We start from the raw sequence: 26858 nt of genomic DNA, 5'->3' as shown, positions 1-26858 counted from the left end.
AGGGTGGGTGGGAGGGAGGAAGGAAATGAAGGAAGAGAAGGAGGGAGGGAAGAAAGGAAAAGAAAGAAAGAAAGGAAGAAAGAAAGAGGTAATGAAGGAAGGAAAGAGACAGGGAGGGAGGGGAAAAAAGGAATGAAAAAGAGAGAAAGAGTATGGGAGGGAAAGAAAGAAAAAGAAAGAAAAAGAAAGAAAGAAAGAAAAAGAGAGAAAGAAAGAAAGAAAGAAAGAAAGAAAGAAAGAAAGAAAGAAAGAAAGAAAGAAAGAAAGAGAAAAAAGGAGACAGGGAGGGAAAAAAGAAAAGGAAGGAGAGGGTGGGAGGGAGGAAGGAAATGAAGGAAGAAAAGGAGGGAGGGAGGGAAGGAAAGAAGGGAAGGAAGGAGGGAGAGGGAAGAAAGGAAAAGAAAGAAAGAAAGAAAGAAAGAAAGAAAGAAAGAAAGAAAGAAAGAAAGAAAGAAAGAAAGAGAGGAAGGGAGGGAGGGAGGGAGGGAGGGAGAGAAAAAAGGAAAAGGAAAGAGAGGGTGGTAGGAAGGAAATGAAGGAAGAAAAGGAGGGAGGGAGGGAAGAAAGGAAAGAAGGGAAGGAAGGAAGGAGGGAGAGGGAAGGAAAAGAATGAAAGAACGAAAGAAAGAAAAAGGAAGGGTTGTAAGTCAAAGACTACCTGTAGTTAACATTCCTCCACCACACACACACGCACACACACACGCACTACTGGCCTAAGAGTCCATCTTTCTGTTTCCAGCCAGGCCGGACATTCTCTCGATAAATACCATTCGTACTGGGTTCGAGTCCCGCCTCGCTTCCGAAGCCTCCTTTTCGTCGTCGAGAGAGGAAAGGTGCAGGGAGCCACGAGAGGCGGGTCTGGTTGGCTTCTTGAACTCAAAGTGCTCCTGGAGGGGGGAAAAAAAGGGACACAATGCTCTCTTTTTTTTTTTTTTAACATAATGCACCTGCGTGTCCGTCCTCCTCCAGAAGTGGTGAATGCGCCCACACTGGAGGTTTTGAAGAAGAGGTTGGACAATCCTTTGTCCTGCCTGAGCAGGGGGCGGGACTGGATGACCTCCGAGGTCCCTTCCACTTCTGCTACTCTATGAGTCTGTAAGGGTCTCCTGCTTAAGTAGGGGGTTGGACTAGATGACCTTCAGGGGTCCCGTCCAACTTCGTCCTTCTGTGATTCTGTAAGGGTCTCCTGCTCAAGCAGGGGGTTGGACTAGATGACCTCGAAGGTCCCTTCCAACTCTTGTCATTCTATGATTCTGTAAAGGTCTCCTGCTTGAGCAGGGGGTGGGACGAGATGACCTTCAGGGTCCCTTCTAACTTCGTTCTATGATTCTCTAAGGGTCTGTTGCTTGAGCAGGGGGTTGGACTAGATGACCTCCAGGGTCCCTTCTGACAGTTATTCCATGATTCTGTAAAGGTCTCCTGCTCGAGCAGGGGGTTGGACTGGATGACCTCCAGCGTCCCTTCCCACTCTAATTCTGTGATTCTGTAAGGGTCTCCTGTTTGAGCAGGGGGCTGGATTAGAGGACCTCTAAGGTCCCTTCCATCTTTGTTGTTCTACGATTCTGTAAGGCTCTGCTGCTCGAGCAGGGGGTTGGACTGGATGGCCTCCAAGATCCCCTCCGACTCTTGTTATTCTGATTCTGTAAGGCTCTCCTGCTCGAGCAGGGGGTTGGACTGGATGGCCTCCAGGGTCCCTCCCGACTCCGTCATTCGATGGCCTCCCGCTCCTCTCCTCACCCATTGGGACATTTTCTCTCGACAAGCCAAAAAACAACAACAACAACAACAAAAAACTCACGTTCTCTTTGTTCTCTTCGGGACCGAGAGCTCGGACGACGTCATCGTCCGGGCGAGCCGACGGGATTCCTTTCAAGGCAGGGCTGCAGCCCAGAAGACCGTGCTTTTTTAAAAAAAGAAAAACAAAAGACCCATAATAATAAAAATTAGGGGGGGGGAATAAAAAGCCATCCCAGAGTCACGCGGGGGGGGGGGGGTAGAAGCGTTCTATTTAAAAGGCAAACCCCCCCCCCCAAAAAAGGCCAGCAAGAAAAGACAGATTAAAACAGGTTTGAATGAATGAAGGCGGGAGGCTGACAGACGGAGGAATCCTAAGACGGATCAGAGAGCTTTCGTGTTTTGAAATTGTAGAAGTACACTGCGTGTCTGAAACGAGGCCCCGGCCTGAGCAGGGGGCTGGACTAGATGACCTCCGAGGTCCCTTCTGGCTCTGTTATTTTATTATTCTTAGGGTCTCCTGCTTCAGCAGGGGGGGCTGGACTGGATGACCTCCGAGGTCCCGTCCCACGCTCTTATTCTGTAATTCGGTCAGAGCCTCCTGCTTGAGCAGGGGGGCTGGACTAGATGACCTCCGAGGCCCCTTCCGACTCTGTCCTTCGATCATTTTGGTAAGGGTCTCCTGCTTAAGCAGGGGGCTGGACTAGAAGACCTCTGAGGTCCCTTCCAGCTCTGTCATTCTATGATTCTGTAAAGGTTTCCTGCTTGAGCAGGGGGCTGGACTAGATGACCTCCAAGGTCCCTTCCGTTATTCTATGATTCTGTAAGAATCTCCTGCTTGAGCAGAGGGCTGGACTCGATGACCTCCAAGGTCTCTTCCAACTCTTTGCTGTGATTCTGCAAGGGTCTCCCGCTTGAGCAGGGGGCTGGACTAGATGCCCTTAAAGGTCCCTTCCAGCTCTGTCCTTTTCTGATTCTGTAAGGGTCTCCTGCTTGAGCAGGGAGCTGGACTAGATGACCTCCCAGGTCCTTTCCTACTCTGTTATTCTATTATTCTTAGGGTCTCCTGCTTCAGCAGGGGGTTGGACTAGAAGACCTCCAGGGTCCCTTCCAACTCTGATATTCAGTTGAGGAGGAGGAAGGGGTCTCCTGCTTGAGTAAGGGGCTGGACTAAATGACCTCCGAGGTGCCGTCCCACGCTCTTATTCTGTAATTCGGTCAGAGCCTCCTGCTTGAGCAGGGGGGCTGGACTAGATGACCTCCGAGGCCCCTTCCGACTCTGTCCTTCGATCATTTTGGTAAGGGTCTCCTGCTTAAGCAGGGGGCTGGACTAGAAGACCTCTGAGGTCCCTTCCAGCTCTGTCATTCTATGATTCTGTAAAGGTTTCCTGCTTGAGCAGGGGGCTGGACTAGATGACCTCCGAGGTCCCTTCCGTTATTCTATGATTCTGTAAAAATCTCCTGCTTGAGCAGGGGGTTGGACTAGATGACCTCCGAGGTCTCTTCCAACTCTTTGTTGTGATTCTGTAAAGGTCTCCTGCTTGAGCGGGGGGCTGGACTAGATGACCTCCAGGCTTCCTTCTAACTCTGTCCTTCTCTGATTCTGTCAGGGTCTCCTGCTTGAGCAGGGGGCTGGACTAGATGACCTCCGAGATCCCTTCCGTTATTCTATGATTCTGTAAGAATCTCCTGCTTGAGCAGGGGGCTGGACTAGATGACCTCCGAGGTCTCTTCCAGCTCTTTGCTGTGATTCTGTAAGGGTCTCCCGCTTGAGCAGGGGGCTGGACTAGATGACCTCTGAGGTCCCTTCCGACTCTTGCCCTTCTGAACCAACTCTTTTTCCAGCCATTCTCCCTGCCCCCCCCCCCGGGCCTCTAAAATGCACCAGACCCCCTTTATTTTCCGCCCCCTTCTCCGCCACGTCCCGTAAAACCCGGGCGCCCCAGCGAGCGCCGTTGCAAGAAAATCCCATTCAGAAAACAAGGCACAAGTCCTCAAGACCCAAAGAGACTCTGCTTCCTCGGCTGGCTGAACGTACCGGCAGCGAGTACATCCTTCTGATGGGGAGGCGAAAGCTGCAAGAGAAAAACAGAGGAACTTTTTTTTTAAAAAAAAAAATGAAACCCAAGCCAAACCGGGGGCGTTAATTTACTTCTGATTTTACTTCTAATTGTCACGCGAATCAAAAGAAAATCTGAGCCAGGTTCCCGTCGATGCCAGACTTCTCCACGTTTAAGGAGAATGGGAAAGCGAGTTATGTCATTGATAAGAAGGAATTTTTTTATTTTTTTATTTTTATTTTTAACTAAGACAAAACAGAACAAAACAAAACATAACACACATACACACACAATATATACTCCTTTTTTTTTACAGCAATTACGTAACGGTAATCTAATATTCACATTTCCCCCCTTATTCTTCTTTAGAATATTTGTCCTTATAGCCGCGTTATTTCTTATTTACATTTTTCTTCCTTCATGTTCTACTTCTTACCAAGAATAATTCATATTTATTATTATACATTATTATACACATATTTTCACTTTTGACCTGTCCATATTTATTCTCCTCTATTATTTCTAGTCTCCAACCAGACATACACCTTGTTCCATACTACATAATACTCTGTGTCTTCCTTTTCTTTTATCTCTTTTGTTATTTTTTTTTTCTTATTTTTCTTATTACTTCTTCCTCTGATGGTGTATTTTTCTTATTACTTCTTCCTCTGGATTTTTCTTATTACTTCTTCCTCTGATGGTATATTCTCATTTTTCCAGCACTGTGCGTATGCTCTTCTTGCCGCCGTTATTATATGTAAAATTAAGTACCATATTTCTTTACCATATTTTCTATTTAAAATACCCAACAAAAAGACCTTATAAGAAGGAATTTATAAGAAGAAATCTTAGGTGTGCTCGCCAATTGGAGTTGTTTGCAAAAAATAAAATAAAATAAAAATAACAGAAGGGAATTAAAAAAAAAAAGCTTTATACACACATTTTTCCACTTTTGACCTTTCCACATTTATTCTCCTCTTATTATTGCTAGTCTCCAACCAGTCATACCACTTGTTCCATATTAGACAGTACTCTGTGTCTTCCTTTTCTTTTATCTCTTTGGTTAATTTGTCCATCTCAGCAGTCCAGGATTTTTCTTATCACTTCTTCCTCTGAGGGTATATTCTCCTTTTTCCAGCACTGTGCGTATGCTATTCTTGCTGCCGTTGTTATATGTAGAATTAAGTACCGTATTTCTTTTACTATATTTTCTGTTTAAAATACCCAGCAAGGAGATCTCTGGTTTCCAGTCTACGGGTTGATCTGTTATTTCTTCGATCCATCTTCTCATTTTAGTCCAGTAATTTTTTTCGCAACTGGGCACGTCCATCGTAAATGGTAATATGTCCCATGTACTTTTTTTTTTTTTTACATTTCTAACATGTTGGCGAATTGTTCTGGAGCATCTTGGCAAGAATTGCTGGTGGAAGGTGCCACTTGTAAAACATCTTCAACTGGTTTTCCTTGAATGCCGCCGACGTAGTCAATTTTATGTTTATTTCCCATATTTTTCCCCATTTCTCCAATTCTATATTATATCAAAAAAAAATTTGCCCATCTAATCATTGTGTCTTTCACAACCTCGTCTAATGTATAATAATAATAATATGTATTATGATATGTATTATTCTTAGTATGAAGTATAGTATGAAGGAAGAAAACTGCAAATAAGAAACAACGGGGCAATAAGGACAAATATTCTAAAGCAGCGGTTCTCCACCTGTGGGTCGGGACCCCATTTGGGGTCAAACGACCATTTCACGGGGGTCGCCAAACAACGCAGTCCGCCATTTTTCCCCCCCTTTTCCTTAGCTGTGCTACTCCCTTTTATTATATTGGCTTTTGAAAGCCAATAGAATAGACTCTCTTGAATAGAGTCTCATTCTATTGGCTTTCAAAAGCCAATAGGAATTGTCCAGGCTGTCTCTGCCCTGCTGAGCCCGCTAAAAGTCCCAGTCTGCAAACGGTGCTGCACCAGTTGAGTAGTCCTCGACTTACGACCGGTTGGGGGGTCGCGGCATTAAAAAGGTTTAGAACCACTGATCTATCATCTATCTATCATCTATCCATCTATGTATGTATGTATGTATGTATGTATGTATGTATGTATGTATCTCTCTCTCTCTCTCTCTCTCTTCCTCTATCTATCTATCTATCTATCTATCTATCTATCTATCTATCTATCTATCTATCTATCTATCTATCTATGCTTTGCCAATCTTCTAAGTTTATAGAATGTCCAAAGTTCTTTGCCCATACTATCATTGTTTCTTTTACTTGTTCTTCTTGATTCAATTATCTTTCCCTTGATATATAATTTGATGGTGCTGTCCCCCCCCCCCAAAAAGGGGTGTTATTAGCCCTCAAACCTCAAAAATACACTTTCCCCAAAAGGTTTCCACAATTTGGGCCACTACTGTAATTACATGAGTCAAGCCGATATAATGATAAATGACATTATTCGGTTTGGCCTCCAAACCTTTCCAGACCTACAATCTTCCGCCGCCACTTAATGGTAGTTTATCCAATGTCCTGAAAGGGTGGGAAAAAAACTTGAAATTTCAATATAAATTTGGACCGAGTACCAGCAATTATAATATTCACCCTAACAGTTGGTTTATCCAATGTCCTAAAAGGGATTGGGGGGGGGGGAGAAAAAAACTTCAAATTTCTGTATAAATTTGGATCGAATAAGAGGAATTATAATAATCACCCTAACGAGTAGCAGCGCATCGTTCCTAAGGGTTAATTTCCCGAAAGAAGCAGCTTTTTTTTTTCTTATTTAAATTTTTTATTTTTTAAACCAACAAAACAAAACTAAACATAACACACACAACACAATGTATACTCCTCCCTTTTTTTTAAACAGCGATTTCGTAACGGTAATCTTCTATTATTTACATTTTTCCCCCTTATTCTTCTTTAGAACGGTTCTCAACCTTTTTAATGCCGCGACCCCCCCCAACCGGTCGTAAGTCGAGGACTACTCAACCGGTCGTAAGTCGAGGACTACTCAACGGGTGCAGCACCGTTTGCAGAATGGGACTTTTGGCGGGCTCAGCAGGGCAGAGACAGCCTGGACAATTACTATTGGCTTTGGAAAGCCAATAGAATTAGACTCTATTCAAGAGAGTCTCTTCTATTGGCTTTCAAAAGCCAATAGAATAAAAGGGAGGAGCACAGCTAAGGAAAAGGGGGGGGGAAACGGCGGACTGCGTTGTTTGGCGACCCCCGTGAAATGGTCGTTCAACCCCAAATGGGGTCCCGACCCACAGGTTTGAGAACCGCTGGTTTAGAAAGTCGTCTTATACGCCAGAAAATACGGTAATTGAATCAGGCATGTAATGCCACAAAGTCTGTTCAGTTATCTGTACTGCATTCTGTGAAGTTAATTTACTGTATATTCCGGCGTATAAGACGACTTTTGAGAGCGTCGAAACAGCCTCCAAACTCGGGGGTCGTCTGATACGCCGAGTCGTCTTATACGCCGGAAATAAGGTAGTTTCCGGCGTATAAGACGACTTTCTAGGCATGCGACTCAGCGTTGATCGTCTTATACGCCGGAAATAAGGTAGTTTCCGGCGTATAAGACGACTTTCTAGGCATGCGATTCAGCGTTGATCGTCTTGCAACTCGGCGTCATCTTATACGCCGGGTTGCCCTATACGCCGGAATATACGGTAATCAATGGAAAGATAATTGAATCGAGAATGTAATGCAGCAAGGTTTGTTCAATTAGCTGTTCTGCATTCACAGCTAATTGAATCAATGGAAATTGAATCAAGAACGTAACGCCACAAAGACTGTTCAATTATCTGTACTGCATTCTATGAAAAGCTAATTTAATCAATGGAAAGGTAATTGAATCGAGAACGTAATGCCACGAAGTCTGTTCAATCATCTGTACTGTATTCTGCGGAGAGTTATAGCCAAATAAGCAGAAAAAGGAAGCACAACTTGCTTAGGTTGATGTCAGGTTGCTTCCCTTCATCTGATTTGTGAGTGTTTAGAGAGCCAATCGGGGGGGGGGGTCATCTTGTTCGGCCAACGAGCCAATCAGATCGCGGTCGGATCCAGTTATCGATGTTCACGTATTGAAGCTGAGAAGAGGACATTTGTCGGTGTGTTATGGGATGGCTATCAAGTCTTGGTTGTGGGTTTTTTTGTGTGTGTGTTTTGAGCGTGTAAAAGGTAATCAAATTAAAGTCAGGGTGCAAAGAGTTGACCGGTCGCCCAGAAAGCGATGTGAAATAGTATTTATTCAGCAAAAGGGGGCTACAGCTGTAAAGAAATTAGAAGAAAAATGGATGGAAGCTTCAGCCAAGGTGGCCTTTTTAACTGCACATTTTCCCCAAAAACTTCCCACAATTTGGGGCCGCTGCTGTGTTTGCTTTTCATTTAAATATTCTTTCTGAAAAAAGGTTTAATTCAGTGTGTCTGTCTGCAGGAGAGGGGTGGGGCAAAGGTGCCCCCCTCTTTCTCGCTTTCGGAGGCTTTTTTCTTCTTCTTGCAGGAAATCAATTTCCCCAAATAATAACAACAACAACAACAACAACAAAACACCCCAGACTTAACAATTGTCGATAAGAAAGACAAAAAAGTCTGGAGAGTGGACGTGGCATGCCTGGAGATAGCAGAATAGAAGAGAAAGAACTGGAGAAGATCACAAAATACAAAGACCTACACATAGAAATAGAAAGACTGTGGCAAAGGCAAGCAAGGGTAGTACCAATAGTCATAGGCACCTTGGGTGCAATCCCAAAACAACTGGAGCACCACTTGAACACCATCATCGGCATTGACAAATTCGCTATTAGTCAATTGCAAAAGGCGGCCTTACTAGGAACTGCTTCCATCCTGCGACGATATCAGTAATACCATCAAACATCCACATCTGCCTATCCCAGGTCCTGGGTAAGGACTCGATAGGTAGACAAAATGCCAAATCCAGTCTGAACATCTGGCTGACTGTGCGATGATCCATAATAATAATAATAATAATAATAATAATAATAATAATAATAATAATAATAATAATAATATCTGCCTATCCCAGGTCCTGGGTAAGGACTCAATAGGTAGACAAAAGGCCAAATCCAGTCTGAACATCTGGCTGACTGCGATGATCCAAAAGTAATAATAATAATAAAAACGGGCTGACCAATTTTAATCCTTCAGCGCAGCGATTAAATCAAATCAACAAAACGAGGCGGATCTTCTCCCCGAAACGGAACAATTGGCTAGCCCGAGTCGTTCATATCACACCTTTGGGCTGACCAGACCAGGCGGTTTTGGAAAGGCTGCAATTATTTCCGCCTTTAAGACCCCGCCGGCATCTTTTTTTTTTTAATCGCCTACCTTTCTTCGAAGTCGTTCGGGCCGAGCAGGACGGGGGAATCCATGCAGCAGCCTGCGGGAGGCGAAAGAACAAAATCAATCAATAAAAAGTATCTGGCTTTGCATGGTACGGCTATTGGAGGACAGCAGAGGAAGGGAATAAATCAGTGGTTCTCCACCTGTGGGTCGGGACCCCATTTGGGGTCGAACGACCATTTCACGGGGGTCGCCAAACAACGCAGTCCGCCATTTTTTTCCCCCTTTTCCTTAGCTGTGCTACTCCCTTTTATTCCATTGGCTTTTGAAAGCCAATGGAAGAGACTCTCTTGAATAGAGTCTAATTCTATTGGCTTTCCAAAGCCAATAGGAATTGTCCAGGCTGTCTCTGCCCTGCTGAGCCTGCCAAAAGTCCCATTCTGCAAACGGTGCTGCACCAGTGGAGTAGTCCTCGACTTACGATCGGTTGAGTAGTCCTCAACTTACGACCGGTTGGGGGGGGTCATGGCATTAAAAAGGTTGAGAACCACTGACATAGATGGATGGATATAGACAGATAGATTATAGATAGATATAAGATAGATAGATAGATAGATAGATAGATAGATAGATAGATAGATAGATAGATAGATAGATAGAGATAGATTGATAGATATAGATGGATGGATAGATCGAGAGATAGACAAAGACAGATTATATAGATGGATCGATGGATGGATACAGACGTAGACAGATAGATTATAGATATAATAGAGAATATGATAAGATAGATAGATAGATAGATAGATAGATAGAGACTGACAGACAGACAGACAGATATGAGAGAGAGGAGGGAGACAGATCATAGATGGTGAATTATGAGAGACAGATGAGCTGGATGGCTAAATGAGTAGATATACATATACATATATAGATATACATATATATAGATGTAGGTCTTTGGTTATTCGGGTTTTCTCCCGCGTAAAATTGGAACGTAAAATTTTACGCGGGACAAAACCCGAATAACCAAAGACCTACATACAAACACCCGCGAAAACCTCAGAAAACAAATATATATAGATATATATATATAAAAGGCTAAACTTGTGTATAGGAAGGGATAAAATAAAATCTCTCAACAGCACCCAGAGGGGATGGGTGACACCGGAGAAGGGCCTTTTTACATCCAATGGCCCCAAAAGTTTAGGGGCAGTTCCGATGCAAAAGCAAATGACAATTTCAGGCTAGACTCCGGGATGACAAAGCACCAGCGTGCACCGCCTTTCTTTTGAATCGGGAAAACGCAGGAACCAACCCGAATCCGTCGAGTCGGAAGAGGAGGTCCTTTTCATATTGGCGCTCTTGGTTTCCACTGTCTGGACGCAACAGTCCGCGGAGCTACAAAAGATTTCAAAGACGGGGCCGTTATTTCCCGCACTGCGTGATTATGGCGTTGTTATATGCACGGCGCAGCGGTAAGTCGAAGCGCTATTGCTGTTATAATAAATAGAATGAAATGGCCTGGGGAGGTGCCACTAGGTGGCACCTATGGTTATGGTTATGATTATCAATCTATTTTATTTTGATAAGTGAATTTTGTTATATAATTATGCTGGATAAATGGAAAATAAAAAAAATTATTTTAAAAAAAAGAAAGAAATGGGGGGGGGAAACCCTGCTCTTTACACAATCACAAAGGGAAGCTACACTTGAAAGCTACAAAAAATAAAATAAAAATTTGGTCTGGTGAAAACATTCTAAGAAGCAGCCAGAGGTTGCTAACCACGGTTTCTACTTTCGTCGCTGCTTCTTCAAACTTTGCTTGCAAAAGGTTTGGAAAATAATCCATTTTGGGGCTAACGGTTTGAGCGCCAGGCTAGAAAAAAGCAGCTGACGGCGAGTTCTAGTTCTGCTCATGCTGACTTAGTCCAGCCTCGGGCACCTAAGGCAGCTAGCTGACTTTGAGCCAGTCTCTCCTTCTCAGCACAAACCACCTCACAGGGCTGTCGTTATGGGGGGGGAGAAACAGGAGGAAGAAGAAGAAATCTTAGGTATGTTCGCCAATTGGAGTTATTTGCAAAAAAATAACGAAGGTGGATAAAAACAAGGGGGGGAAAGTGTTATTTCGGGAAATGAACCCCTAGGAACGATGCGCTGCTACCGTTAGGGCGATTATTATAATTACTGGTATTCGATCCAAATTTAAACTGAAACGGAAGTTTTTTTCCCCCTCCCCTTTTAGGAAATCAGATAAACTAACAATTAAGTTGTGGCGGAAGATTGTAGGTCTGGAAAGGTTTGGCGTCCAAACCGAGTTATGTCATTGATAATTATATCGGCTTGATTCATCTAATTACGGTAGTGGCCCAAATTGTGGAAACCTTTTGGGGAAAGTGTATTTTTGAGGTTTGATGGCTAATAAACACCCCTTTTAGGGGGGGGGGAGTAGTACCATAAAATTATATATCAAGGGAAAGATCATTTAATCAGGAATGTAACGCAACATAGTTTGTTCAATTATCTGGACTGTATTCTATGAAAAGGTAGAGCCAAATAACCAGAAAAAGGAAGCACAACTTGCTTAGGTTTATCTCAGGTAGCTTTCCTTCTTCTGACTGTAGCCATATATATATATGTAGGTCTTTGGTTGTTCGGGTTGTTCTCCCGTGAACAACCAAAGACCTACATACAAATACCCGCGAAAACCTCAGAAAACATATATATATGTATGTATGTATGTATGTATGTATGTATGTATGTATGTATATATATATATATATATATGTATATATATATATATACACACACACACACACACACACACACACATACACACCCACACAAATATGTATCCACAGACTATACATACACTCATATACAACCACATGCACACATTCTATACATACACACTCATATATACACACCTACACAGATACCCATATATACACCCACAGATATATCCACACATATACTGATACACTATACACATTCACATATACACCCCACATATATACCCCCACACACATACATTCTATACATACACTCGTATATACAGCCACACATACACCACTCATATACACCCACACACATCCACTCATGCAGATACTCATATATATACACATTCACATATACACAACCACTCATATACACTCATCCACATTGATATATTCAATCACATTCATGTAAAGATACACACATACATATATCCACAAATATACACACTGACACAAACATATACACATATACAACCACATCCACACACATATACACAACCACTCATATACACTCACCCACATAAGCTCAACCACATTCATATACCCACAAATATACACATCCACACACAAATATACACATGTACAACCACATCCACACATATACACAACCATTTATACACAAGCACTCATATACACTCATCCACATCCATATACTCAATCACACTCATGTACAGATACACACACACATATATATCCACAAATATACACATCCACATACACACATATACACAACCACTCATATACACTCACCCACATCCACATATGCTCAACCACATTCATATACCCACAAATATTCACATCCACACACTTATATACACATGTACAACCACATCCACACCCATATACACAACCACTCATATACACACTCATCCACATCCATATACTCAATCACACTCATGTAGATACACATACACACAAATATATATCCACAAATATATACTTCCACACAAACATATACACACATATACACAACCACTCCTATACATACTCACCCACATCCACATATGCCCAACCACATTCATATACCCACAAATATACACATCCACACCCATATATACAAATGTACAACCACATCCACACCTATACACAACCACTCATATACACACTCACTCACATCCATATACTCAATCACACTCATGTAGATACACATACATATATTTGTTTTCTGAGGTTTTCGCGGGTATTTGTAAGTAGGTCTTTGGTTGTTCGGGTTTTCTCCCACGTAAAATTGGAAGTGTCTTGGCAACGTTTCGACGAAGTCCCATTCGTCATCTTCAGGCTGGTGTTTTCAGCTTCGTGCTTTGAGCAGCATACATATATATCCACAAATATACACATCCACACAAACATACACACATATACACAACCACTCCTATACACACTCACTCACATCCACATATGTTCAACCACATTCATATACCCACAAATATACACATCCACACCCAAATATACACATGTACAACCACATCCACAACCATATATACAACCACTCCTATACACACTCATCCACATCCATATTCATGTACAGATACACACATATATACACAAATATATACATCCACACAAACATATACACACATATACACAACCACTCCTATACACTCACCCACATCCACATATGCTCAACCACATTCACATACCCACAAATATACACATCCACACCCAAATATACACATGTACAACCACATCCACAACCATATATACAACCACTCCTATACACACTCATCCACATCCATATTCATGTACAGATACACACATATATACACAAATATATACATCCACACAAACATATACACACATATACACAACCACTCCTATACACACTCACCCACATCCACATATGCTCAACCACATTCATATACCCACAAATATACACATCCACACCCATATATACACATGTACAACCACATCCATACCCATATACACAACCACTCATATACACACACTCATCTACATCCATATATTCAATCACACTCATGTAGACACACACACACACATATATCCACAAATATACACTTCCACACAAACATATACACACATATACACAGCCACTCCTATACACACTCACCCACATCCACACGTGCTCAACCATTCATATACCCACAAATATACACATCCACACACATATATACAAATGTACAACCACATCCACATCCATATTCATGTAGATACACACATATATACACAAATATATACATCCACACAAACATATACACACATATACACAACCACTCCTATACACACTCACCCACATCCACACATGCTCAACCACATTCATATACCCACAAATATACACATCCACACACATTTATACACATGTACAACCACATCCACACCCATATACACACCCAATCACATACACAACCACTCACATACACACTCATCCATATACTCAATCACACTCATGTACAGATACACACACACACATATATCCACAAATATACACATCCACACATATACACAACCACTCCTATATACATTCACCCACATCCACATATACTCAACCACATTCACATACCCACAAATATACACATCCACACCCATATATACACATGTACAACCACATCCACACCCATATACACATCCACTCCTATACACACACTCATCCACATCTATACTCAATCATGCTCATGTAGAGATAGACACACACACATATATATCCACAAATATACACATCCACACAAACATATACACACTCACCCACATCCACACATGCTCAACCACATTCATATACCCGCAAATACACACATCCACACACAAATATACACACGTACAAACACATCCACACCCATACACACAACCACTCCTATACACACACTCCTCCACATCCACACATTTGCTCAACCACGTTCATGGATACACACACATATATACCACACATATACACATCCACACACACATGCACACACGTACAACTACACACACACACCACCCAAGGCCACACAAAGACTCTGTTCATACACCAGACATCCACAGAAATAGAAGATGGCGCCGCCTCCTCGTCGTCGTCGTCTTCCTCCCTCTCTATATAAACAACAACCCCGCGAGGTGGGTTCCCTTTCAGCCTCCACAGCCCTCTCGGCTTTCGGGGCCTCTGGGAGGCCGGGCAAAAGGTTCCCAGCTTTTGGGGGGGCACGACTAGATGCCCTCGGGGTTCCTCCGCCATTCCGTGAAGGAGCGTGGTGAGGCGAAGGCGCGGATGGGGGGGGGGAGGAGAGGGCGAGGAGGAGAATTGAAGCTTCGGGCCTAGCGGTCCACCCCCCCCCCGCAACGGAAGAGGCTTCGAGGCCGGAGGGAGGCCCCGAATCCGGCCGCGCCTTACCCGGCCCAGTCCAGGCTTCTCCGCCGGGTGAGGGGACCCTCGGCGTCGCCGAGGAGCAAGCGGCGGCGGTGCGGGCGAGGGCGGCGGGCGGCGGGCTCCATGAGGTAATTGTCCCTCGGCGGCCACCGTCGAGCGGCAAAAAAAAATATAAGGAAAACAAACGTCCGCGTGGCGCCAAAAGCCCGACTGAGGCGAAGGAAGCACAGGCCACGCCCCCTTCCCGTGACCGCGCGCGCGCGCGAGAGAGAGAGAGACACCCTCTACTAATCGCCTCAGGCCGGGCCCCGCCCACCAACCGCGGGCCCCGTCCTCCCGCCAAAAGCGGCGCCCGCCAATGGGAAACAGGCGCCGCCTTCTCTCCCCCCCCACACCTCGCACCGACCAATCGACGGTTAAGAAGCTCGAGGCGAAAAAAAAAAAAACAACCAATCAGGCGGAAGCTCCTGTGTATTGGGACTAGAGCAGGGGTGGGCGGCTCATGGACTTCAACTCCCAGAATTCCTGAGTCAGCCTCATAAGGTTGCCTGCCCCCTGGACTGGAGGCAGGAGCTGAGGGGAAAAGAGGGAAGACGGCTACCAAGAGGCGATTGTAGGGGTTAAGGAACCTTGGCGCTTGTATTTATGACTTGTGGACTTCAACGCCCAGAATTCCTCAAGCAGCCGTGCTGGCTGAGGAATTCTGGGAGTTGAAGTCCACGAGTCATAAATAGGGCCAAGCTTCCCTACCTCTGGGCGATAGACATTAGGCAAATTGAGAGGGGCTCCACCAATGCACGACCATAGAGGGAGGAGCTAGAGAAGAGGGAGGGCCCTTTCCCAGGAGCCAATAGGCTATAAAGAGGCTACGGACAAAATGAGAGAGGTTCTTACAGGGCGGGAGATTAAAGGGAGGAGCTGGGATAGAAGGCGGGCCCTTTCCTGGCAGCCAATAGGATGGAGAGGCTATGGGCAAAATGGGTGGGGCTCCTCCAGGGCGGGAGCTAGGATAGAAGGCGGGTCCTTTCCTGGTAGCCAATAGGATGGAGAGGCTATAGGCAAAATGGGTGGGGCTCCTCCAGGGCGGGAGCTAGCATAGAAGGCGGGCCCTTTCCTGGGAGCCAATAGGATGGAGAGGCTATAGGCAAAATGGGTGGGGCTCCTCCAGGGCGGGAGCTAGCATAGAAGGCGGGCCCTTTCCTGGGAGCCAATCGGATATAGAGACTATAGGGAACTTGAGAAGGGCTCTTCCGGGGCGGAAGGCTAGAGGGAGGGTCCTTTCCTGGGAGCCAATAGGATGTAGAGGCTATAGGCAAATTGGGGGGGCTACTCCAGGGTGGGAGACAAGAGGGAGGAGCGAGGGAAGGGAGAAGGCCCGTTCCGGAGAGCCAATGGGGACAGGCGCGGCCTCGCCCCACCCGCGAGGCTATATAGATAGGCAAAATGAGACGGAGGAGCGAGGGTAGAGGGAGGGTACTTTGCTGGGAGCCAATAGGATGTCGAGGCTAGAGGCAAAATGGGTGTGGCTCCTCCAGGGCGGGAGACTAGAGGGAGGAAGGAGGATTAGAGGGCGGGCACTTTCCGGGGAGCCAATAGGCGGAAGAGGTTGCAGAGACAGGCCAATTGAGAGGGGCTCCTTTCAATGCAACTAGACCAGAGGGAGGAGCTAAAGAACAAGGGCGGGCCTTTCCGGAAAGCCAATGGGAGAGTCGCGGCCTGGCCCCACCGCCGAGGCTATAGAGATAGGACCATAGAGAGTGGGTCCTCCTATGAGAAAACTAAAGGGAGGACCTGGGAAAGAGGGAAGGCCCGTTCCGCAGAGCCAATGGGAGAGGAGCGCACTAGTCCCCGCCCTTCAAGCTAAAGAGATAGGAAAACGGTAAAGGGGTGCGAGGACCTTGTGTTTCCGGGTAGGGTTCTAAAGGAAAAGGGCTCTCCCTTCTAGCTCTGATGATGTTCCTTAGTTGGGTCATGAGACGTCTGCAAGGAAACCACCCAGCTCAGGGAATACCAGGGAACCCACAGTCCTTCCTCCTCTTCCTGCCTCTCCTCCTCCTCCCTCCCTCCCTCCTTCCTTCTAGCACTGATGACGTTCCCTAGTTGGGTCATGAGACGTCTGCAAGGAAACCACCCAGGACCCCCCAGTCTTTTCTCTCCTCCTCCCTTCTCCTCCTCCTCCCTCCCTGGCTTTTCTCTCCTCCCTGTCCCCCTCCCTCATTTCTCCTCATTCTCCCTCCCTCCCTCCTTTCCTTCCTTCTAGCACTGATGACGTTCCCTAGTTGGGTCACGAGACGACTGCAAGGACACCACCCAGCTCAGAGAGCACCAGGGACCCCACAGTCCTTTCTCCACCTCTTCCTCCTCCTCCTCCCTCCCTCCCTTCCAGCACTGATGACGTTCCCTAGTTGGGTCACGAGATGTCTGCAAGGACACCACCCAGCTCAGAGAGCATCAATGACCCGACAGTCCCTTTCTTTCTTTCTTCCTTCCTCCCTCCCTTCCTTCTAGCCCTGATGATGTTCCCTAGTTGGGTCACGAGACGTCTGAAAGGAAACCACCCAACTGAGAGAGCACCCAGAACCCCACAGTCCTTTCTCCTCCTCCTCCTCCTCCTCCCTTCCTCCTCCTTCCCTCCTCGGCTTTTCTCTCCTCCCTGTCCCCCTCCCTCATTTCTCCTCATTCTCCCTCCCTCCTTCCTTCCTTCTAGCACTGATGACGTTCCCTAGTTGGGTCACGAGACGTCTGCAAGAAAACCACCCAACTCAGAGAGCACCAAGGACCCCACAGTCCTCTCTCCTCCTCCTTCCTTCCTCCCTCCCTCCCAACACTGATGACATTCCCTAGTTGGGTCACAAGATGTCTGCAAGGACACCACCCAACTCTGATAGCCCCAGGGACCCCCAGTCCTTCCTCCTCTCCCTCCTCCCTGCTCTTCTCTTCCCACCACGATGTTCAAGCCCCCCGTTTCTCACTCAGGGCCCAAAACCTTGCCTAACAAACAAACCTAGGTTCAGAGAGACGGGCATCGCTCCTAAAAAAACCCCCAAACCCTTAAGCTTCCATTGTACCGTCATCAGGACGGACTGCTTGCCGTATTCCGACGGGATCCCACTAAATGGGTTTACACCCCAAAATATATAGACGGGAAGCAGCCTCCGATTACAAGCATAATCACACGCCGTCCGGAGGGGAAAGACCATCAAATGATTTAAAACAGGATTCCCAGCGGGCCAGTCCTCGATTTACGACGCCGTTGGGAAGCAGGAGTCCCGTCGCGGCGCGAGGGGGCTGTGGAGGCAGCCGCGCGGCCGTTAAAGTGGATCATTCAGTCGTGACGCAAACCCCGCTTTCCCGACGGCAGTCTTAAGCAGCAGTTCTCAACCTGTGGGTCGGGACCCCATTTGGGGTCGAATGACCATTTCACGGGGGTCGCCAAACAACGCAGTCCGCCATTTTTTCCCCCTTTTCCTTAGCTGTGCTACTCCCTTTTATTCTATTGGCTTTTGAAAGCCAATAGAATAGACTCTCTTGAATAGAGTCTAATTCTATTGGCTTTCAAAAGCCAATAGGAATTGTCCAGGCTGTCTCTGCCCTGCTGAGCCCGCCAAAAGTCCCAGTCTGCAAACGGTGCTGCGCCAGTTGAGTAGTCCTCGACTTACGACCGGTTGAGTACTCCTCGACTTACGACTGGTTGAGTAGTCCTCAACTTACGATTGGTTGGGGGGGTTGCGGCATTAAAAAGGTTGAGAACCACTGGTCTTAAGTACAGGGAGTCCCCGACGTACGAGGGTACCCCAATTTTCCGTCGCTAAGTGAGACGGCGGTTGGGGGAGTTTTGCCCCATTGTACCAGCTTCTTTGCCTCCGTCATTCACTGAATCGCTGCACTTAAGTCACTCAGACGGTCGTTAAACGAATCCAGCCTCCCCAGTGATTTTGCTTGTCAGCTCAGAAAAGGAGAAAACGGGACGGGGCGACCGTCGTAAATACGAGTCGGTTGCCAAACTGTCTGAATTTTGATCACGTGAACCCAGGACGCTGCGACCGTCGTAAATACGAGTCGGTTGCCAAATGGTCATTAAATGAACAGCTGCCAAGTCCCGGAGCAGCTATAATTCCTCACAGCGCTGGGTATATTATAAATCAAAGGTGAAATCAAAGCAACCGGCCGCCGGAATTAGCATTTAATGTGAAGGATTTAATGTTCAAATGGGTTTAAAAATGGCCTTTTTGACTATTTGTTAAAAAGGGAAAAAACAAGTTTAGCTTCTTTGCGCTGCCAAAAGCTTCAACGGGAAGAATGAAATTTGCAAACTAATTGTGTTTGTGGGCTGGCGTCACTGGCCTTTTTGGATGTCGACTCCCAGAATTCCCCAGCAGGCATGCTTTAAGAGGGGGGCTTCCACTCCCAGAATTCCCCCAGCCGGCATGCTTTAAGAGGGGGGGGGATTTTCACTCCCAGAATCCCCCAGCCGGCCATGCTTTAAGAGGGGGGGATTTTCACGCCCAGAATCCCCCAGCCGGCATGCTTTAAGAGGGGGGACTTCCACTCCCAGAATTCCCCAGCCAGCGTGCTTTATGTTATACAAACCATTTTTATGTATCCATCACTATAAGAATAGCAAAGAGGTGAGGAATTCCTTATAAATCTTTCTGTGGAGAAGTTTCTATTTTCTGAATGTGTTTTCTGTGTTTTGTGTATGTGTGTGTGTGTGTGAGAGAGAGAGAGAGAGAGAGAGAGAGAGAGAGGGAGGGAGGGAGGGAGGGAGGGAGGGAGACAGACATGACCGATCCCCTTTTTCTGACTTTCCTAACTGGCAACTGATTTCGCAACCTTTAAGAAAAGTCGTAAAATGGGGGGGGGAAGAGCTCGCTTAATGTCACGCTTAACGAGAGGAACTTTGGGGTCGCATTGTGGTCGTTCAGTCGAGGACGACCTGAACTGCAGCCGTTAAGCTGATTAGTCTGTGCTTAAAAAGCTGAACCAACAATCAAAGCCCTTTTGTATATTAGAAGCTCAGGGAGAATAGAAAATAATAATAGGATAGGATAGGATAGGATAGGATAGGATAGGATAGGATAGAGAATAGAATAGAAACATAATTAGAATAGAATAGAATAGAATCAAAAATAGAATAGAGAATGGAATAGAATATAGAAATTAGAATAGAAGAGTAGAATAGAATAGAAATATAGAACAGAACAGAATAAAGAATAGAATAGAAATATAGAATAATAGAACAGAATAGAGAATAGAATAGAAACATAATTAGAATAGAATCAAAAATAGAATAGAGAATGGAATAGAATATAGAAATTAGAATAGAATAGAATAGAAATATAGAACAGAATAAAGAATAGAATAGAAATATAGAATAGAATAACAGAATAGAATGAGAATATAATATGAATAGAACAGAATAGAGAATAGAATAGAAACATAATTAGAATAGCACAGAATCAAAAATAGAATAGAGAATGGAATAGAATAGAATATAGAAATTAGATTAGAATATAGAAATTAGAATAGAATAGAGAATAGAATAGAACTATAGAACAGAATAGAATAAAATAGAACAGAATAAATAGAATAGAAATATAGAATATAATAGAATAGACTAGAAAAGAACAGAACAGAATAATAGAATAGAATAACAATAGAATAGATTAATAATGGAATGGAATACAATTTAAAATAAAATGATGGAACATAACAGGATAGAGCTGGAAGGGACCCTGAAGATCTTCTAGTCCAGCCCCCTGCTCAAATAAAAGGCCTTTCGGGGGAAGAACACAACGGTTTATCGTGGCAATAATATTCAGTAGTCCCAACAACATTGGGGGGGGGGGCACAGTGTCCTGCGCAACGACACACGGAAAACCGGTCCTCTGATTTAAAAAAAATAATGAAAAGCCACAGAGAGAAAGAGTGTAACGCTCATCCACACGACGCTGGTTTGGATTTTCAAGTAAACGTAAACTAATAACAATAATAATGTTCCCAAGAGTTCCATTCTTGTTTTGTGTGTTTGTGTGGTCGTCACTTCCAATCGCTGGGACAGTCGCCTCGGTTTCGGCTTTTGTATCCCCCCGGAAAAAGAAAGAAGATTTATCGGTCGGTTTCCAGATCCAAAAAAAGAAAGAAAAAAAAAACCTTCAAAAAGCCACTTTTTTTTTCCCCTTCCGGACGTTACAAATCAAAATGTTCTTATCAAGCACCCATCGAGATTATTTATAGAGAGGAAAAAAAACACAAACTTCTCAGTAGTGTCTGGACACGACGACAGTCTCAAGAGATTCCAATTTGGAAAACGGAGCCCCTTTTCCGCCTTCTCCAAACGCCGCCCTGGCAAGTTTCCGGTCCTCAAGGAGCACATTTTTATTTTAATTCTTTTTTTTTTTCCCTCTTCCTGTCTCTCACCTTTCCCCGGGGGATTCGTTGTACCTTTGTTTTGTTTTGTTTTTTGTTTTTCTTTTCCTCCCCCAAACCCCTTCGGAAAACGGGAGGTCAGTTTCGCGAGTTTTTGGCGAGACCCGGGAGTTTTTCCACCAGCGTCTGGTGGTTCATCTGAACGCTGGCGATCAGGCCGTCCTCGTTCGCGTCGGAGCCGGTGTACGTGATCTCCTCCCCGGCTAAGGTGGTCATGTGTCCGCCCAGGGCCTTCAGCACGGCGTTGCCGGCACAGATGTCCCATTTTTTGATGTAGGTCACGTGGATGTAGATGTCGGCTCGTTCCTGGTGGGCTTCCGGCACGTCCAGGAGAGATAATACTTTATACCCTGGGGGAAAATGGAAGAAAGAAAGAAAGAAAGAAAGAAAGAAAGAAAGAAAGAAAGAAAGAAAGAAAGAAAGAAAGAAAGAAAGAAAGAAAGAAAGAAAGAAAGAAAGAAAGATAAAGGAAGAGAAACAGAAAAAGAAAGAAAGAGAAAGAAACAGAGAAAGAGAAAAAAGAAAAAAGCGAAAGAAACAAAGAAAGAAAAAGAGAAAGAAAGAGAAAGAAAGAGAAAGAAAGAAAGAAAGAAAGAAAGAAAGAAAGAGAAAAAATAAAGAAAGTAAGAGAAAGAGAGAGAGAAAGAGAAAGAAAGAGGGGGGAAAGAAAGAAAGAGAAAGGGAAAGATAGAAAGAGAAAGAGAAAGAAAGGGAAAGAAAGAGTAAGAAAAAGAAAGGAAAAAAGAGAGAAAGAAAGAGAGAGAAGCAGAGAGAGCAGGAAAGAAAGAGAAAAAGAAAGAAAGAAAAAGAAAGAAAGAAATTGTAAGAGAAAGAAAGAAAGAAAGAAAAAGAAAGAGAGAAAGAAAGAAAGAGAGATAAAGAAAGAGAAACAGAGAGAAGGAAAGAAAGAAAGTAACAGAGAGAAAGAAAGAGAGAAAAAAAGAAAAAAGCGAAAGAAACAAAGAAAGAAAAAGAGAGAAGAGAAAGAGTAAGAGAAAGAAAGAGAGAGAAAGAGAAAGAAAGAGGGGGGAAAGAAAGAAAGAGAGAGAGGGAAAGATAGAAAGAGAAAGAGAGAGAAAGAAAAAGAGATAAAGAAAGAGAAAGAAAGAGAGAAAAAGAAAGGAACAAAGAGAGAAAGAAAGAAAAAGAGACCAAAATGTTTTATACATGGCAACTTGCCACCAGCCAAATTAGCAAATTATCATCATCATCATCATCTTCATCTATTAAATTTGAAAATGGAAGATGAACAAGTGAAAGACACCACGACAACATGGGAAAAGAATTTTGGATATAATATATATAATATAGATTGAGAGAAATGGCAAGAAATGATAAGTTAACTATGTCTGCCTCTTATAAAGAAAACTTATACAAAATATTTTTATAGATGGCAATTTACCACCAGCCAAATTAGCAAAAATGTATATCATCCTCATCCTCATCATCATCATCTATTAAATTTGAAACTGGAAGAGAAACAAGTGAAAGACACTACGATAACATGGGCAAAAACTCTGGATATAATATCACACGGGCAAAGAACTTTGGATATAAAACTTGATATAACATGATATAATATAATTTAGAGAAACGGCAAGAAATGATAAGTTAACAATGTCCACCTCTTCTAAAGAAAACTTATGCAAAATGTTTTTATAGGTGGCAACTTGCCACCAGCCAAACGAACAAAAATGATTTAAAAAAAATATGTTGGAAGCGTCCTCACAAGCCAGGTATTAAAAGCCAAGAGATAGCCGACAAAAAATAACACAACGGCTAGAAAAGACGCTGGGAGGGGGGGGGGGAACCTGTAGATTTTGAAACCTGAACGTTTTTTTTTTTTTTTGGTTTTCTTAAATTTGGTACAAGGCCATAAAAGCTCGATCGACGAAGTCTAGGTTTGATTTTTGCCGGTGAGAACAGCAGCAAGACTTCTTTTTGCACAACATTTGGGAAAAAAAAAAAAATGAAGAAATACCATCGGGGGAAGAAATAATTAAAAAAAAGAAAGAAAGAAACACTAGACCTTGCAGCAATGGACAGCCTTTCTTAGATATTGAGAGGAAAAAGAATAATAAAACAAAATCGAAACGTGGGGGAAAAGCCGACGGAAGCCCACCTGCTCCGCCGGCGTTAATGATGGCCGTTTTATTCCCAAAGCTCTGCCAGGCCACCTCCTTGACGGCGCCTTCGTGGGATCGCGAGACGATGATGGTGGGCGTCTGCTCGTTGTAGGAAGGGCGCGGCTGGATGTTGGAGCCTCCGCTCACCATGGCCCAAGCTGGAAAAGAGAAATCGACGGGTCGAGGGGGGGGGGGGTTGGTTGGTTATCGTGGCTTTCCAATGAGACAGATAGAGGCAGGGAGGGAGGGATAAGATAGATAGATAGATAGATAGATAGATAGATAGATAGATAGATAGATAGATAGATAGATAGATAGATAGATAGATAGATAGATTAGATGGATGGATGGATGGATGGATGGATGGATGGATGGATGGATGGATGGATGGATGGATGGATGGATGGATGGATGGACAGAGATAGGACAGAGAGAGAGAGAGAGATTTATAGATAGAGACAGATAGAAAATATGATAGATAGATAGATAGATAGATAGATAGATAGATAGATAGATGTATGGATAGATGGACGGACAGATGGATGGACAGAGATAGGAGAGAGAGAGAGAGAAAGAGAGAGACAGACAGAGAGACAAGATAGAGATTTATAGATAGAGACAGATGGATGGACAGAGATAGGAGAGAGAGAGAGAGATAAGATATAGATATTTTTAGATAGATGATAGATGATAGATAAGATAGAGATAGATAGATAGGTAGATAGATAGATGGATGGATGGATGGATGGACAGAGATACAATAGAGAGAGAGAAGATATAGAGATTTATAGACAGAGAGAGATAGAAAATATGATAGATGATAGATAGACAGATGGATGGACAGAGATAGGAAAGAGAGAGAAGATAGAGATTTATAGATAGATAGAAAATATGATAGATGATAGATAGATAGATAGACAGACAGACAAATGGACAGAGATAGGAGAGAGAGAGAGATAAGAGATAGATATTTTTAGATAGATAGATGATAGATAAGATAGAGATAGATAGGTAGATAGATGGATGGATGGATGGACAGATGGATGGACAGAGATACAATAGAGAGAAGATATAGAGATTTATAGATAGAAAATATGATAGACGATAGACAGAAGGATGGACAGATAGGATAGAGAGATAGAGATAGATAAGATAGAGATATTTTTAGATAGATGATAGATAAGATATAGATAGATAGATAGATAGATAGAGATAGATAGATAGATAGAGATAGATAGATAGATAGATAGATAGATAGATAGATAGATAGATAGATAGATAGATAGATAGATAGATAGATAGATAGATGATAGATAGATCAGTGGTTCTCCACCTGTGGGTCGGGACCCCATTTGGGGTCGAACGACCATTTCACGGGGGTCGCCAAACAACGCAGTCCGCCATTTTTTTCCCCTTTTCCTTAGCTGTGCTCCTCCCTTTTATTCTATTTTATTCTTTTGAAAGCCAATAGAAGAGACTCTCTTGAATAGAGTCTAATTCTACTGGCTTTCCAAAGCCAATAGGAATTGTCCAGGCTGTCTCTGCCCTGCTGAGCCCGCCAAAGGTCCCATTCTGCAAACGGTGCTGCACCAGTTGAGTAGTCCTTGACTTACGACCGGTTGAGTAGTCCTCGACTTACGACCGGTTGGGGGGTCACGGCATTAAAAAGGTTGAGAACCACTGAGATAGATAGATAGATAGATAGATAGATAGATAGATAGATAGATAGATAGATAGATAGATAGATAGATAGATAGATAGATCCTCCTCCCTCTCCTCTTCATAAACCCCCCTCCCTTCTAGCCTTGATGTTATTTCCTAGCTGGGTCATGAAACGTCTACAAGAAAACAAGGAAGCTCAGAGAGCATCAAGGACCCCACACTTCCTCCTCCTCTTCCTCCTCCTCCCCTTCTACCCCTGATGATGTTCCCTAGTTGGGTCCTAAAATGTCTGCAAGAAAGCCATCAAGCTCAGAGAGCATCAAGGACCCCACAGTCATTCTTCTCCCCCTCCTCCTCCTCCTCCTCCTCGCAGCCCCATCTCCTCCTAGCACTGATCTTGTTCCCTAGTTGGGTCCTGAAACGTCTGCAAGGAAACCACCCAGCTCAGAGAGCACCAAGGACACCCCCCCCCAGCCCACTTCCGTTCGTTCCTGACACCCTGTGCAATAAAAAAAAAATGTCTCTAATGGTAGGTTGTGGATTCTATCCTTCCGTGTTGTGGGTTTGTTGTTGTTGTTTTTTAAACACCCCTTCGACTGGAAGTCGCGTTGCCCACCAGGTCGGAGGCAACTCCCGCCCTAGTGTGGAGGGACGCCATGTCGTTCTCGAAACGCCCTGTTGGGTGGAAAGGAAACGAGCCACCTACCGGTATATTCGGAAAACGGCTTGTGGATGACTCCGATTACTGGTTTACCATCCACCGCCGCGCAAACCATGGTCGTGACGTACTGGACCAGATTCTCTACAAAAGGGAGGTACAAAAAAAAAAACCAAAACAAACCATGAGACGTTCATGCCGGCGCGACAAGGGAAACACACACACACGCAAAAGACCTCGCCGATAGTCCTCGCTTCCCTGCCGCCACAGGGCCCCGGGGCGCTGCGACCGTCCTAACTCCGAGTCGGTTGCCGAGTGTCTGGATTGTCTTCACCGGACCCAGGGATGCTGCGACCCGTCGTAAATATGAGTCGGTTGCCGAGCGTCTCGATTTTGATCATGTGACCCCGGACGCTGCGACCGTCCTAACTACAAGTCGGTTGCCGAGTATCTGGATTTTGAGCACGTGACCCAAGGATCCTGCGACCGTCGTAAATACAAGTCGGTTGCCCAGTGTCTGGATTTTGATTTCGTGACCTCGGGACGCTGCGACCGTCCTAACTACGAGTCGGTTGCCGAGCGTCTGGATTTTGACCACGTGACCCCAGGGACGCTGCGACCGTCCTAACTACAAGTCGGTTGCCCAGGGTCTGGATTTTGATCACCTGACCTCAGGACACTGCGACCGTCATAAATACAAGTCGGTTTCAAAGCGTCTAGATTTTGATCATGTGACCCCGGGACACTGCGACCGTCGTAAATACGAGTCGGTTACCAAGCGTCTGAATTTTGATCTCATGG

General features: G+C 44.5%; 2 protein-coding genes across 4 annotated transcripts in view; both read right to left on the bottom strand.

Annotated features, from left to right (window-relative positions):
* Window positions 1-15446, bottom strand: part of CDC25A (cell division cycle 25A) — a 37575-nt gene extending 22129 nt beyond the window's left edge. For 2 of the 3 annotated variants that reach the window (XM_039368779.1, XM_039368781.1), the window contains exons 1-6: window positions 15207-15446; window positions 10426-10508; window positions 9153-9204; window positions 3773-3809; window positions 1799-1900; window positions 768-887 (exon numbers count right to left, since the gene is read on the bottom strand). In XM_039368779.1, coding sequence (XP_039224713.1) covers window positions 768-887; window positions 1799-1900; window positions 3773-3809; window positions 9153-9204; window positions 10426-10508; window positions 15207-15307 — 495 coding nt within the window. In that variant the 5' untranslated portion in view covers window positions 15308-15446. The remainder of the gene's footprint in view (window positions 1-767; window positions 888-1798; window positions 1901-3772; window positions 3810-9152; window positions 9205-10425; window positions 10509-15206) is intronic. The other variant, XM_039368780.1, reaches the window with a different exon arrangement.
* A 5517-nt stretch (window positions 15447-20963) lies between these two features.
* BPNT2 (3'(2'), 5'-bisphosphate nucleotidase 2) overlaps window positions 20964-26858 on the bottom strand; it is a 16672-nt gene continuing 10777 nt past the window's right edge. The window contains exons 3-5 of the mRNA XM_039368783.1: window positions 26106-26201; window positions 23734-23895; window positions 20964-21961 (exon numbers count right to left, since the gene is read on the bottom strand). Of these exons, the coding sequence (XP_039224717.1) occupies window positions 21690-21961; window positions 23734-23895; window positions 26106-26201 (530 nt within the window). The 3' untranslated portion in view covers window positions 20964-21689. The remainder of the gene's footprint in view (window positions 21962-23733; window positions 23896-26105; window positions 26202-26858) is intronic.

The sequence above is a fragment of the Crotalus tigris genome, unplaced genomic scaffold, assembly GCF_016545835.1.
Source record: "Crotalus tigris isolate CLP2741 ecotype Arizona unplaced genomic scaffold, ASM1654583v1 scf7180000020932.1150333, whole genome shotgun sequence".
In the NCBI taxonomy this organism is placed as follows: domain Eukaryota; kingdom Metazoa; phylum Chordata; class Lepidosauria; order Squamata; family Viperidae; genus Crotalus; species Crotalus tigris.
The sequence above is the reverse complement of the archived record's forward strand: the minus strand, read 5'-3'. Positions and strand labels throughout refer to the sequence as shown.